Source organism: Thamnophis sirtalis, unplaced genomic scaffold (assembly GCF_051295495.1).
Source record: "Thamnophis sirtalis isolate CommonGarterSnake01/CBP01778 unplaced genomic scaffold, rThaSir2_p1.2 scaffold_6, whole genome shotgun sequence".
In the NCBI taxonomy this organism is placed as follows: Eukaryota; Metazoa; Chordata; class Lepidosauria; order Squamata; family Natricidae; genus Thamnophis; species Thamnophis sirtalis.
The window spans coordinates 117,283,167-117,296,256 of record NW_028261386.1 but is presented as its reverse complement, the minus strand read 5'-3'; the positions used below and the strand labels follow the sequence as shown (position 1 = coordinate 117,296,256).

The 13,090-nt window shown below is 36.1% G+C and overlaps 2 protein-coding genes across 8 annotated transcripts in view; both read right to left on the bottom strand.

Annotated features, from left to right (window-relative positions):
• SNX14 (sorting nexin 14) overlaps positions 1–7,898 on the bottom strand; it is a 48,828-nt gene extending 40,930 nt beyond the window's left edge. For 2 of the 3 annotated variants that reach the window (XM_087718796.1, XM_087718798.1), the window contains exons 1-5: positions 6,471–7,897; positions 4,576–4,696; positions 1,433–1,509; positions 1,264–1,342; positions 218–261 (exon numbers count right to left, since the gene is read on the bottom strand). In XM_087718796.1, coding sequence (XP_087574922.1) covers positions 218–261; positions 1,264–1,342; positions 1,433–1,509; positions 4,576–4,696; positions 6,471–6,610 — 461 coding nt within the window. In that variant the 5' untranslated portion in view covers positions 6,611–7,897. Of the gene's footprint in view, positions 1–217; positions 262–1,263; positions 1,343–1,432; positions 1,510–4,575; positions 4,697–6,470 lie in introns of all 3 variants that reach the window. The other variant, XM_087718797.1, reaches the window with a different exon arrangement.
• Positions 7,899–10,714: 2,816 nt separating this feature from the next.
• SYNCRIP (synaptotagmin binding cytoplasmic RNA interacting protein) overlaps positions 10,715–13,090 on the bottom strand; it is a 26,817-nt gene continuing 24,441 nt past the window's right edge. For all 5 annotated transcript variants that reach the window (XM_087718791.1, XM_087718792.1, XM_087718793.1 and 2 more), the window contains exon 12: positions 10,715–13,090. This exon is cut by the window's right edge. The gene's annotated coding sequence lies outside the window, so the exon portion shown is untranslated.

Genomic DNA, 13,090 nt, shown 5'->3' with positions numbered 1-13,090 from the left:
CATGTTTCTGGCTCACACTGAAAATACCAATATATTGATAGGGAAAGGGGGAAAAAGTTAGGTGTCCTTATCCTGTAATAAGTCATATTGGATATCATGGATTTTATTCCCTGAGAAGTATACATACATAACAACCTAAATAAACCTGAAAGATAACAAAACATTGTCTTAGGGAGATCAGATGGAATTTCAAAGGTAAATTGTATAGGAACCTTACCTGTACCAAGGATAAATAAAATTTTCTAGTACTAGCTCAAACATCTGAAAACAAATAAAATAATTAAGATGTGTATAATAACCAATAATAATACTCAGCACATATAAACATGCAAGAACATTACGCAGATATTTTTCACTCTGAGCTTGTTGATTGTTCATAGTAATTGAGATAATTAAGGACATGGTATGCAACTGAAGGACATGTTCAATAGCATACATAACTACAAAGGATACCTGAATCTATGTTCCTACTGGTAAGTTATAAGTTCAAAAGTACAACTAGGTAAATACGTATACATATACATATACATACATACATACATACATACATACATACATACATACATACATGTTTTTATTGAAAATTTTCCTTTATTCTACATCACAATTTCAATTTTGCAACAGTGGAATACTGGTTGCATCAAATCCTTTTTAAATATATTCATGATGTTGTACACCCTATTTGTAACCATTATTCTCTTAATCATATAGTATAATCTCTTTTTAAATACATGATAATTCTACGACTTAGTTATATCCATTATTTCCATAGTTGTGCCATAACACTCTATACCTTTATCACTATACCTTTTAATCTATCGTCGCTTATAGTTTGATAATACTATTTCTTACAATATATATTCTTATGTATATCTTTATATCTGTTTTTGTTTCTAATTTGTTCATCTTCTTTCATTGTTAATTTTCTAATATCTGCACCTACCTAGCCATTTATATATTGTATAACTAGGTAAATTCTTGCATGCATCCAGGTTAAAAGACACTTGCATAGTAGCACTTGGATTTTCTAATGCTGTTATGTTATCAGCAGCAGGAAAGGATTGACTATCCTACCAAGGTAGCAACTGTAAAAATAATGAAAACTGTTCTTCGCCTTGGGATTTGGAAAATATGACATAAATGTTTATGTTTCAGCATTTTTAGAAGAATTGCAATTGATACTGCTGCAACATAAAAACCCACCTCTGATTTTAAAAAATGAGTAACATGAGTTATCTATAACTGATGATGCTAAACAATTACCTCTGATAAGGAAGCATCAACTTTAGAAGGAATTTTCAGGCCCAACCATGGCTGATAATCTTCTAATAGAGATGCAGGTCTATAGAAACAACAACAAAAACATTCCATTCATCCCCATTAAGATATGCAAATATAATTACCGGTACCCCCCTGAAATATTTTAACTCACCCATGTCTATTACATTTGACATCTTCACATATAGCACAACTGCCATTCTGGGAAGATTGTTCTTGCAATTTTAATTGCTAAAAGGAAAACATAGAAAGGAATCCATTCTTCAGAATACTAGTAAAATTACTATCCATTTCAAGGAGGTATTTTTGTAACAAAACTGATCAAGCTTCGTCAATAGTGGAAGTGAGGGAATGCAATTACCATTAGTCCTCGACTTACGACAGTTTGCTTAGTTACTGTTTGAAGTTACAATGGCACCCAAAAAAGTGGCTTATGACCATTTTTCACACTGCTGCAGCATCCCCATGGTCACGTGATTTATATTCGGATGCTTAAAAACTGACCCACTTTTATCACGGGTTGCAGTGTCCCAGGGTCATGTGATCAAAAAAGAGCCAAGGTGGCGCAGTGGTTAGGGTGCAGTACTGCAGTCCACTTCAGCTGACTGCTATCTGCAGTTCAGCGGTTCAAATCTCACCGGCTCAAGGTTGACTTAGCCTTCCATCCTTCCGAGGTGGGTAAAATGAGGACCCGGATTGTTGGGGGCGATATGCTGACTCTGTAAACCGCTTAGAGAGGGCTGAAAACCCTATGAAGCGGTATATAAGTCTAACTGCTATTGCTATTGCTATCACTCTCTACAACCTTCTGAGAAGTCAAGTCAAAGGGGAAACCAGATTTACTTAAAAACCATGTTACTAGTTTAAGAAGTGCAGGGATTCACTTAACAAATGGGATGAGAAAAATTGTAAAATTTGGCAAAACTCACTTGACAAATTTCTTACTTAACAACAAACTTTTGGACTATTGTGGTCATAAGTTGAGGACTATCTGTACAGTATAGAAAGTATAGTACAGTATAGAAAGAATAGAAATTATTCTGCTGGCATAAATATATTTTGAGAAACATCAGCTAGAAAGTTCAGTTGATTCACACATGGAAGCAATTCTCAAATGTATAAAGTTTGGAACCCACTTTCAAAACATTTTTCCTTCTCTTCTGACTTCCCTTTCTCCCCACTAATCCTTATTAGCTATTACTAAAAGACTTAACTTTCCCATCAAACCAAGCAGATCAGGGAAATAGGAATAGATTACCTAGTCTTACCTTGGATAATGCTTCAAGTGAAAACTTTGCAAGTTCCCCTTTTTTAAAAAACACTAGAGTCAGTTCTGGGTTTATTTATTTAAAGCAGCAGTAGTATCCAACCTTAGCTGAAAATACAGTTAGCCCTCAACTTACAACCATTCTTTAATGTGACAGTTTGAAGTTGCAATGGGCACTTTAAAAAGTGACTTATTTTTCACACTTATGACTGTTGCAGCAGCCCCATGGTCACTTGTTTAACATTCGGGTGCTTGGCAACTAGCATGTTATTTATGACCGTGACCCATCAAAACCGCGTTCCACAAAAGCGCGGTCGACGAAAGCGCGTATGTGACGTCATCACAGCGCGACGAAAAAGATCGAAAAATTGAAATAAAAATTAAATTACAGCAAGCCGATTCACATAAAGGTAAGGGTTAGGGTTAGGGTTAGGGTTAGGTTAAGGGTTAGGGTTAGGTTTAGAGCGTTAGCGTTACGTTTAGCGTTAGGTTAAGGGTTAGAGTTAGGTTTTTCGTTAGGTTAAGGGTTAGGTTTAGGGTTAGGTTAAGGGTTAGGTTTAGGGTTAGGGTTAGGTTTGGGGGGGTTAGGGTAAGGTTTTCACTTCATTTTTACATTTTTCGATCTTTTTTGTCGCGCTGTGATGATGTCACATATGCGCTTTCGTCGACCGCGCTTTTGTCTACCACGGTTTTGTGGTGGAACCATTTATGACGATCACAGTGTGATCATGTGATGACCTCGAGACCTTCTCACAAGCAAAGTCAATGGGGAAGCCAGATTCACTTAACAACCATATTACCTTTACTGCAGTTAATAACAATTAACAATTGTGGCAAGAAAGGTTTTCCAATGGGAAAATCCCCTGCCCTTTTACAGCTGTCTTGCTTAGCAACATAAATTTTGGGGCTCATTTATAGTAGTAAGTCGGGGATACCTGTAAGTAGAAAAATACAAATTGCCTTAGAATCTCTTTCTTTTATTACAACTTCAAGTCACTTCTCCAGTATCATAAGCTTGCTAGCACTACCCTCATAACGCCTACTTCTGAAGACTTTGTGCTTTTTTTAATATGCATGTTTCATAGCAATTTTGTATGATCTAAAAATACCGTGTTTTCCCGAAAATAAGACAGGATCTTATTTTCTTTTGACTCCTGAAATAAGCACTTGGCCTTATTTTCGGGGAGGTCTTATTATTTTTTAGGTGCAGGAGGCGGCGAGGGTGGTCACCTCATGGCTGCTGCTGTGTTGCAATATTGTCAGGGAGGGCTTATTTTCAGGGGAGGGCTTATTTTAGTGCATGCGCTCAAAAGCCCGATTGGGCTTATTATACGGGGAGGTTTTATTTTCGGGGAAACAGGGTATAGAAAGCAAAATAAGGATGAACAATGTCTTCCTAACCATGATTCCTAAATATTAGTTCACTACTAGGTAATATATTCAGCATTTATGCAGTGAACTCGACAAAATAATTTTTTATATGTCGTGAATACATCCTACCCAGTAAGTCAATAAAAATCTATCAAGTAATTTCATTGATTAAAGAATAGTCTTACAATAGATTTCTGAGAATGGTGAAAGAAGAAAAACTTTTTTAAAATGCCATTAAACGTATGGGTTATGAAACTAACTTTATTAATCCACAATGACAAAATGGATTTCCTGTTCCCACTATAAATCTCTACATATAGAATCCAAATTCGTCAAACAACAAATTTGTTATATGTTTCAAAGTATATACGGGTGCAAAATATATAAGGGTGCAGAAGAAAAGTAAAAGAATAAGTTTATTTAATACAACCTTAACACAATGACAAGTTTATTGCTAGAACTTTATTCTTCCTTTTAGATCAAGTATACATTTAATTTGCTTCACAGCAACTAAGTGTAATTAGCAATGAATAGCTCTAAAATGCCAGCTTCTCATGTAACATTTAAAAATGCTGAAGCCTGCAGGTAACACAAGCAATATTTCACTACTGTCCATAAAAAAAAAACATCAAAAGTACACTGACAAAATTATACATTACCTTGGATTTTTGTTTTATTGTAAACAGAATATTTGGTAAGAGGGTATCTGGTCCTAAGTAACAATAGAATGTTACAAATCCCGCCACAAAAGACCAGAAGATCATTAAGATGTGACGATACCTCAAAAGTAAAGGGAAAAATTACAATCCAACAGACAGCACAAAATAACATAGCTCTGCCTCCAACTTCGGAATATTATATTTAATACCTACATGCCCAATGTATAATTACATACCTATCAAAACAGTCATCCTGCATGGTATATACTTCAGAAATAGCATACTCAGACCCAATAGGCCAATTCACAGAATGTTTTATTAATATTTTAAAGAAAAAAATATACAAATGCACAATAAACCCTGGTTATATATCCCTATTTCTATAATTCTAAAGCGGTTCTTGTTCTAGGTTCAGAAAATAAAGCAATTTAAAAGAAGGGAAAATGGGAGGACGCACTCATTTGTTAACCAGACTTTTTTTTGCTAATTGTGTAAACACAACTGCACTGTTTCACCTTGCCTTGGAGGCGATTATGTCTTGACAATTAAAATCAGAACAGCAGTTTACTTAAAAAAAATTTTTTAGCTATGCTTCAAAGACTCACAAGTCTGATAGTATTTTTTAACCGGTCCTTTCCAGATTCTGACAATGTACTTGTTATCTGAATTCTGTTTTGTTTTGCACATAGTATGACCACAGCTTATAAGATTTCCTCAACCTGGCATTAACAGATGTGATAAACTATAACTCCTATTAAGTTTTCTAAAACATCTATACTGTAAATAAATATTAAAATTCACTAGTGGAGAAGGAGTTGATATCCATTGTTCTAACCAACTTCCTTAGATCTCTGAACAATTCATACCATCCTTTCTTTCCTAAAAGGAAGTTTTGAAGCTGAACTCAAAAGAAAACCAAACTTGTTTATATTGGAACAATTATAAATCCTTCCTGCACAATAAAATGTTCTTGTTTACAAGTGGATTATGTATAGAGATTTCACAAAAAAGGGAAATCAGCAAGACTACTTTAGAAAGTTGGTAAGAAGAAAAACATTCATACATGTTCATTTATGTTTATGCCTTCTACCTGCCTGAATCATGCTAAGAGGAGGGGCATAAACATATGGTAAGAAATTAGCAAAGTTGGATAATTGGGTTGGTGAATCCAATGTGTGCTATGCTTGTGTATTACACCTATAGTACTGTAAACTGAATGGCTGTGGGAAGGAAAAACAATCCAGCTACTTCCATAACCTGAAATCTAATCATATCAGCATCCAATCCTTACTGGACCAGGGATTCTTAATGGATGAGCCAGAGCCCTGTGGGAATCACATTTAAAATGAACAAAACAAAAAAAAACCCAAGCAACCACACTTGCAACAGTAAAGTAGGACATGGCCAAAACTAGTTCTGAGCTTTATTCCCCATTTGCCAGAGCAAGTCCTATAGCTACAGTGCCACAACATTGGATAACTCTTGTGGTGGTGGTGGGAATAAAGCTTATAAAAAGTATACACACACATCTTTCTTTTCCAACCCAATGAAATTATTTCCTTGGAGGAGGGGCGGGGGCTGTCACACAAATCCACTGACTTTTAAGAGATCGCAGCACTACATACTTTGAGAACCACTGGGTAACTGATATGATTACCGAGGAATCCCAGTCATATCAAAAGGCAGTCCCCTCTTTTCCTGTTGTTTTTTTTTAACGAAAGCATCACATCTTCCCCTTCTTCGTATCCTATCAAAAAGTATCATTTTTCTTCTCGAGTTATATCCTCCTCCATCGCCCCGTCACCCAGCAGCACATGTAACGAAGTCCAAGCCATCTCGCTCAGATCGGCCAGCACCAGACGCGGACCCGGACCCAGGCGGGCTTCTCCCCTTACCGGCTGAGCAGGAGCGTTGCCACACTGAACCCCAAAAGGATACAGCAAAACAAAGGGTACTGGCGGCAGGTCTCGCGCAGGACGTCCACCCGGCGCGCGCGCTGGCACAGCCTCTCCACGGCCGCGCGTGCCCACCTCATCCTGGAGGATGGGGGGAGACTGCGCCCCCGGCTTCAGCTTGACCCGAGGATCCCCAGGCACTCCGTAGCACACTTGAAGGGACCGAAAGCCCCTGCCTTCCGGTTTCCAACACTCGAGCCCTTCGCATCACGTGGCGGAGGGCTAGACCAATGGCGTCGCTTCTCCAAGGCGGAAGATAATCCTCGCCGGCCCCTGAAGCCGTTCTTGCTCACTTTCCCACCCGGGTTCCCTTAGTTGGTGCCAATACAACCGCTGCTTGAAAGGAGCGGAGCTCTTTCTTTTCTTTTGATTTCTTCTCGCGATCTCTCGAGTCGCAAAAGCTCTCGACCGAACAAGGGGCAGGATGAGGAGGCACTTCCGCCCTTACCGTGACTCTTTTGGTTGCCCTTTAGCCTGGAGGAAATAAAGCCCATTAAAATGGCGGCGTTGATCGTTGCCCAGATGCCCGGAACGCCGGAATAGTTCGCGTTCTGTTGGATGACAGTCCTCCTCTCTTCCACCCCACCCCCAAAAATCACTTTTCTTCCTTCGAGAGATGCCTGGGCTTGATTGCAGCGTATCCTACCCACATATTCATAGCGGTAGAAGGCGGCAGAAATATGGTTTTTCAGCGGTGGTTGTAAACTTGGGAAGCAGACCTCGTTGAATATAAATTCCAATATTCGTTCCTTTGCAGCTGGTATGTCCAATATTGAGGGACCCTGGGAGCTATATACCACTTCAGCAATCCCAGGAGTTCATCACTTCCGATGCAAAACCAGCGGGACGACACCAGAGATAAATTGTATGCACCTCCTCCCCCTAATGCGATATACTCCTATGTGGCTCCTTAATTAGGTTATCGAGGACACGGAGCAGGCTTGGCTACTAATTAACGCTTCTTGATAAAGTGCTTATATGAGTTTACTGACCAATTCAGTTTGATTTTACTGAGTCGCTGTTCTAGATCAATTTAAAGCTGGCTACAAGCCTGTGTATTGGATGTGTTGCATTTTAAGGCAGTTTTATCATGCACACCCCAGGGCTCTTCCCTCACAATGATATATATTATACTCTAGAAACCTCTCAGCTGAGCCAAGTAGAAATAATATTGTCAGACACTGTAATAGATACTTGGCAAAAGTATTTCCAAGGGCTTGAAATATTTAAAATATTTTCTTAGCCCAAGTGGAAATTTTGGGACATTTCTGTCATGCCCCTTATCCTATAAAATTGGATGCATGAGAACAGGGAACCCAGCCTTCTCTATGGGGAACTCTATTTAAAGTCTTTAGCTATTAATGCTAAAAGTGTAACACTCCTTCGTTGAGGTATTAAAATGTGTCTGAAACTTTTTGAGTTTTGTGTTTTAAATTTAAGTAATTGCGTTATATTGAAAGATGGTTTTATGTCACATACTTATACTGGAATGTATTCCTTTAATGTTGGCATCCATCATGGTAACTACTATTATTGTACAAGTCAAAAGTCACATAATTTAGTCACAGGAAAAACAGCTTCTTTGATAAACCTAATTTGGCTTGCTATGTATGGAAGTGTGACCTAGTTGATTAAGTATAAATTTTAAAAAAATCTTTTAAAGCTTTTAAAGCATGAACAGAAAGTGTAGTACTCATTATCATGCCATATTCCCACAATCTAACCCATGAGTTGGGATGTTTAAAACCAAAACTAATTTAAAGTACTGCAGTTTCCTTATATTTAGACATTTTTCCCCCCGAAAATTCAATGGGTTATTTTAACAAAGCATAAACATTTTGTACTTTAGCTTACAATGAAAGTCAATATCCAACAAATATTAAAAGTAGTTTCAGAATTGAACTACTAAGTATAAATGCAAATTATACAAAATGGGGCACTCCATTTTGCTATGAATAGCAAATATGAATTTCATTTGAATAGTCTTTAAAAAAACCTAATGCAAATCTGGTTATTCTTGACACAACCATCCAAATGTCTGTACATGTTATTTTCTCATGTACCGTGTCCCAGCCTGTAATCCCACTACAAATAAGTGCTTTGTACTGGCATAGAATTCATGATTTCATTTGGAGTACAGTAGATTATTAAAGCAGTTACGTTCTGCGTTCATGCATTCAAGGTAAGAGTCCTTGTATATTAATATTCTGTGAATGGTTTTTCTATTCCTAGGCTAACCTAACCTATATAGATCACATTTAGAAATTGCCAATCCCCCTTACAGAACATTTCTGGGTGATGCATATGTAAGCATAAAAACACAAAAGCTATATGTAATTAGCATGTTTTTACGTCTCCACAATTATGTGGTCCTCTGTGGGCAGCACAGCCAGGCCTACAGACCTTTCCAAATGGCCAGGAAAGGGAGCTCACCTCACTATTGGGGTGAGAACATTTCAAAGGGCAACTTGCATCATTTTCCCCCCAATCCCTGTATCTGTGAATTCATGGACAAATTGAATGTGAGTTAGTGTGCTAGGCAGAATACTGTCAAATTTTCCTTCTTCCCATCATTGGCTGCAGATGGGATAAAATGGAGGAATTCCTTCCATTTAAGAATTTTATCTCACCTGTTTTAATTCACACATACGGAAATGTTATTACCTACTTACCTGCATTGTTTTTGCACTTCTTCAGAATAGCAGACATATCCCTATTCTAGAAGGATGTGTGAATATTAGAATTAAATACGTATGACATTGATTGTTTATGTTTCTAAGTGTTTGAACGCATGTACTATTCCTAGAATTCCAAGTCTTTTTTGGGGGAGCAGCAGTATACACTTCATATAACATACTGAAATTTTGTTCTAAAAAGTATTAACGTGTAATTTTTTTCACTGGAATACTGTGGCATAACACAACTATAGTACATACAATGTCACAGGTTTGTTTCTTTTGCAGCAATTAAATCCAACAAAACTCACTGCTTGATTAATGTAGCATCCAGTTAGTCATTCATATTTAACTTATAAGCAAATACTGATGCTAATCTCAAAAGTCAATTGTACAATATTAAGCAATTTACAACTATTTCGTTTTTAAGGAATATCCTTTTTTGGAATCATCAGTTTAATTTCCAATGTGTGATTTTTTTTTCACCTTTTACTGTAATAAAGTATGCTTAACATCACCCCTCCTATTTACTTCATAGAATGTAATTTTCTACCAAGGACTATCAAAAATATATGCATACTTTTTTACAGTTTTCTTTAAAAGTCATCTTGTATAACAAAGGGCAAAGAGAATTTCAGGATACCTTTATGTAGCTGATACTTCTCAGTTAATGATTTCTTGTCAGAATATTCTATAAAGACTGTCTTAAATTGTGTTTAATTTTGATGATCATGCCAATACATAGCAAACTATTCAAATAGTTGCAATTGCCTTCTTTCAGGATTTTTTAAAGCTCCCATCTAGTTAATAAGCCCTGGGATTTCCAGACATTTTTCCATTTTAGCCAAACTCAGTTATATACTACATGTGATATAAGAGTACTTGTTGGAGTATAAACAATCACATTTAGTTTACTCATCACTTCTTATATTGACTAATGTTTGCAAACATAGTTGCTTATCAAGTTCACTTTAGTTCCGCTATATGCTATGTAATGTAGACTGTAAAAGTCCAGAATAATTGTTTTAAACATGGATACCAAGAAATACTATTTTTCATTAAAATAAATTAGTTCCAATCCTTGGTCTTCTATAAGCTGCCAACAGTAACTTGCATAAGCTACTCAATTCTGGAACAAATACCTTCATTAATATATAAGCTAACACAGAATTATATACCTCCAAAATTCCTGCTGTAATACAATAGTAAACATCTATCTTAATATGACAACAGGATGTGTGATATTTCGTAAGCATCGTATCTTGATAACTTCAATAAATGTTGATGTGGTCTACAACATTGACATCCGTCATGATGAATTCAGTGTTATCTAAAATCATATATCTATTTATCCATTAGTGAAATCTCATTTCCTTTACATATTCAACTTTAAAATTTTCAAAATTAACATTTTCTCTCAAAAGATCAATTTTTCCACAATACAAGTTTCCACATGCATTTTACTGTAGCTTTACCATTATACTGTTAAAAAAACTGCACCAATATCAGAACAGTGCAAATAATGTTTAATTGTAAAAGTCAGAATGGCTTGAATTCATAATTATTCGAGAACACTGTCAAGATTCTGTTACTTATTACTCACCATTGCTTACAAACTCTACAGATAAAGTCAATTCCAGTCCATTTTGACAAGTATCTTATATCCCAGCTTCTCTTGCGGACATGTGATTACAATTTCAGCTTCCATATTATTGTAAATTTTCATTTTTCATCTGCATCAATATTTGCTCTGAATAAATAATCATTTACTCCCCCCTCCCCCAAATCAGTTATGCTTGAAAACTTTTAAGAAGTTTGTTTTTCAGCAATGGGAGGGATTTGGAAGATCCAAGTTAAGATGGCATTCCCTCTTTCTAAAATTCCTATAAAGAATCAGGTCAGATTTGGCATGAACACCTTGACAGTGCTCTTCATTAAACCATGACAGTAAAGATGCCAGTTGGCACTACAACCTCATTGAAGGGAGCATTTCAACCTCCTTGGCACTGGGATTGCCAATACCAAGGATTACAATGAAATCAAAATATAAGGCTACATTTAGCAAACCTAAATTCCATAAACCTCATCCTATCAAGTTTAAGATTTTAGAAGCTGATGCAACACTCATATTTCTTATTCAAATATGGAAAGTAGAACTTTACCATGGGCAGCATATGAAACTGTGGCAATAGGTGTTTCATTAAGCAATGACTTTTTACCATCAGCCACTTAGTTTTTCTCTTAACTAGCAAGGCACATTTACATATTCCCATGAATACTTGACAAATTTTAAATTACACTTTATGTCCCAGCTATCCCAGTAATTGACATACAATATACTAAAATGGTTTATTAATATAACAAAAATTCAATTAATGTGAGAGACAGACTACTGGAAATGACTATTCTAAAAAATGTAAATACAAGTAAACATACTGAAATGTGTGCGCACGAGTTTTTAAACCAGAAGATTTCTGCACTAACACACATTTATATTAATGACACATAAAAAAAATAAAAACTTTATTACAAAAATAAGTTACACTTGCCTCCAGCTTACAGTATAAAACAATTTTATTTGCAGGAATGCAAAATGATTGTTTGCAATGAGCAATTTAACATATGACATCTATTTTTTTAATTTTTTTTCATTTACTGGGGAACTGGTGTGTATAAAACCTTAATTCGGTGTCTCAGATCTTATTGTGGTGCCTACAGGTAAGTAACAACTGCAGTATCCCTTTGGGGAAGGTATAACAAAAGCTCTTTCTGTGAAGTCCGTATTAGATCATAGTGTATCTTACCTATGCATAGTTGGGACTTGATAGAACTTTTTGGAAGAGTGATTCAATAGAGGATGCTTCACCACTTAACACTCACTGTCATCAAGGTGCTTTAGAAAATTAAAACATAGCACAAATGATTGTATTCTACTCTACAGATTATCATGATCTGCATAAAGAGAAAATGGAAAGCTGATCTGCTTGGTTTTACAGCAATCAGCAGTAAGAAATGCACTAATGAGAAAACATACCTTTACCTAAAAAGCTAAACTACAGCCATATACTATTTTCTATGATTTATGAAAAACTTCAAAATATCCAAATGTCAGGCTTCACTGTACAGCTGTCAGTTTTAGTCTGACCTTTTATAAAGGGACACTGCAGTATTTAGTACAAGTTGCTGATGCACTTTTTTAACATTTGATGTCTTACAAAAAGTAACATCTTGCTAAACTATTATACATCCAAATAACTACAATATCTGAAGAAGCAAGGCTGCTTTTTCAGCCACAAAATACGACAAAAACAAGGCCTGTTATGATGGACAGGAGGGAATCTTTTACAAAGCCTCTGAAATTAAAGGCAACTTAGAATGTTACATTTGGTATATATTTTACCCTCTTGTCAAAATTAAACAAGCCTTGATTTTATCTACAAAGATTTTCTATGTACAGTACAGATAGGGTATAGTTCAATCCTCTGCTACTGAGGTAGTTAACCAACCCTTTAAAAAAAGGTTCTGAAAAGAACCACTATCTGGAATGCCTGACCAACCAGCTTTGATGATTACACCTGAAACCGCTGTTATCTGAATACATTTCAAAGTGATTACCATATAGACAACCATGATTAACCTTGATGAGCAGAAATAAGAGTTAAGGATACCAGTGATGGTATTCAGCTAATATCACTGCAATAAAATGTTCAGAGCAGTAAGAGAATACCACTTCAGGGATCCAACTTTAAAAACAACAGGGAAATTCTACTTTAAGTAGACAGGTCTTTCCTTTTTTTTCTTTAAAGAACAGAACATTTATTAAGAGGCCATGCTATAGATAAATTTTGTTGAACACATTGGGAAAATATTAGCTTTAGAATTATA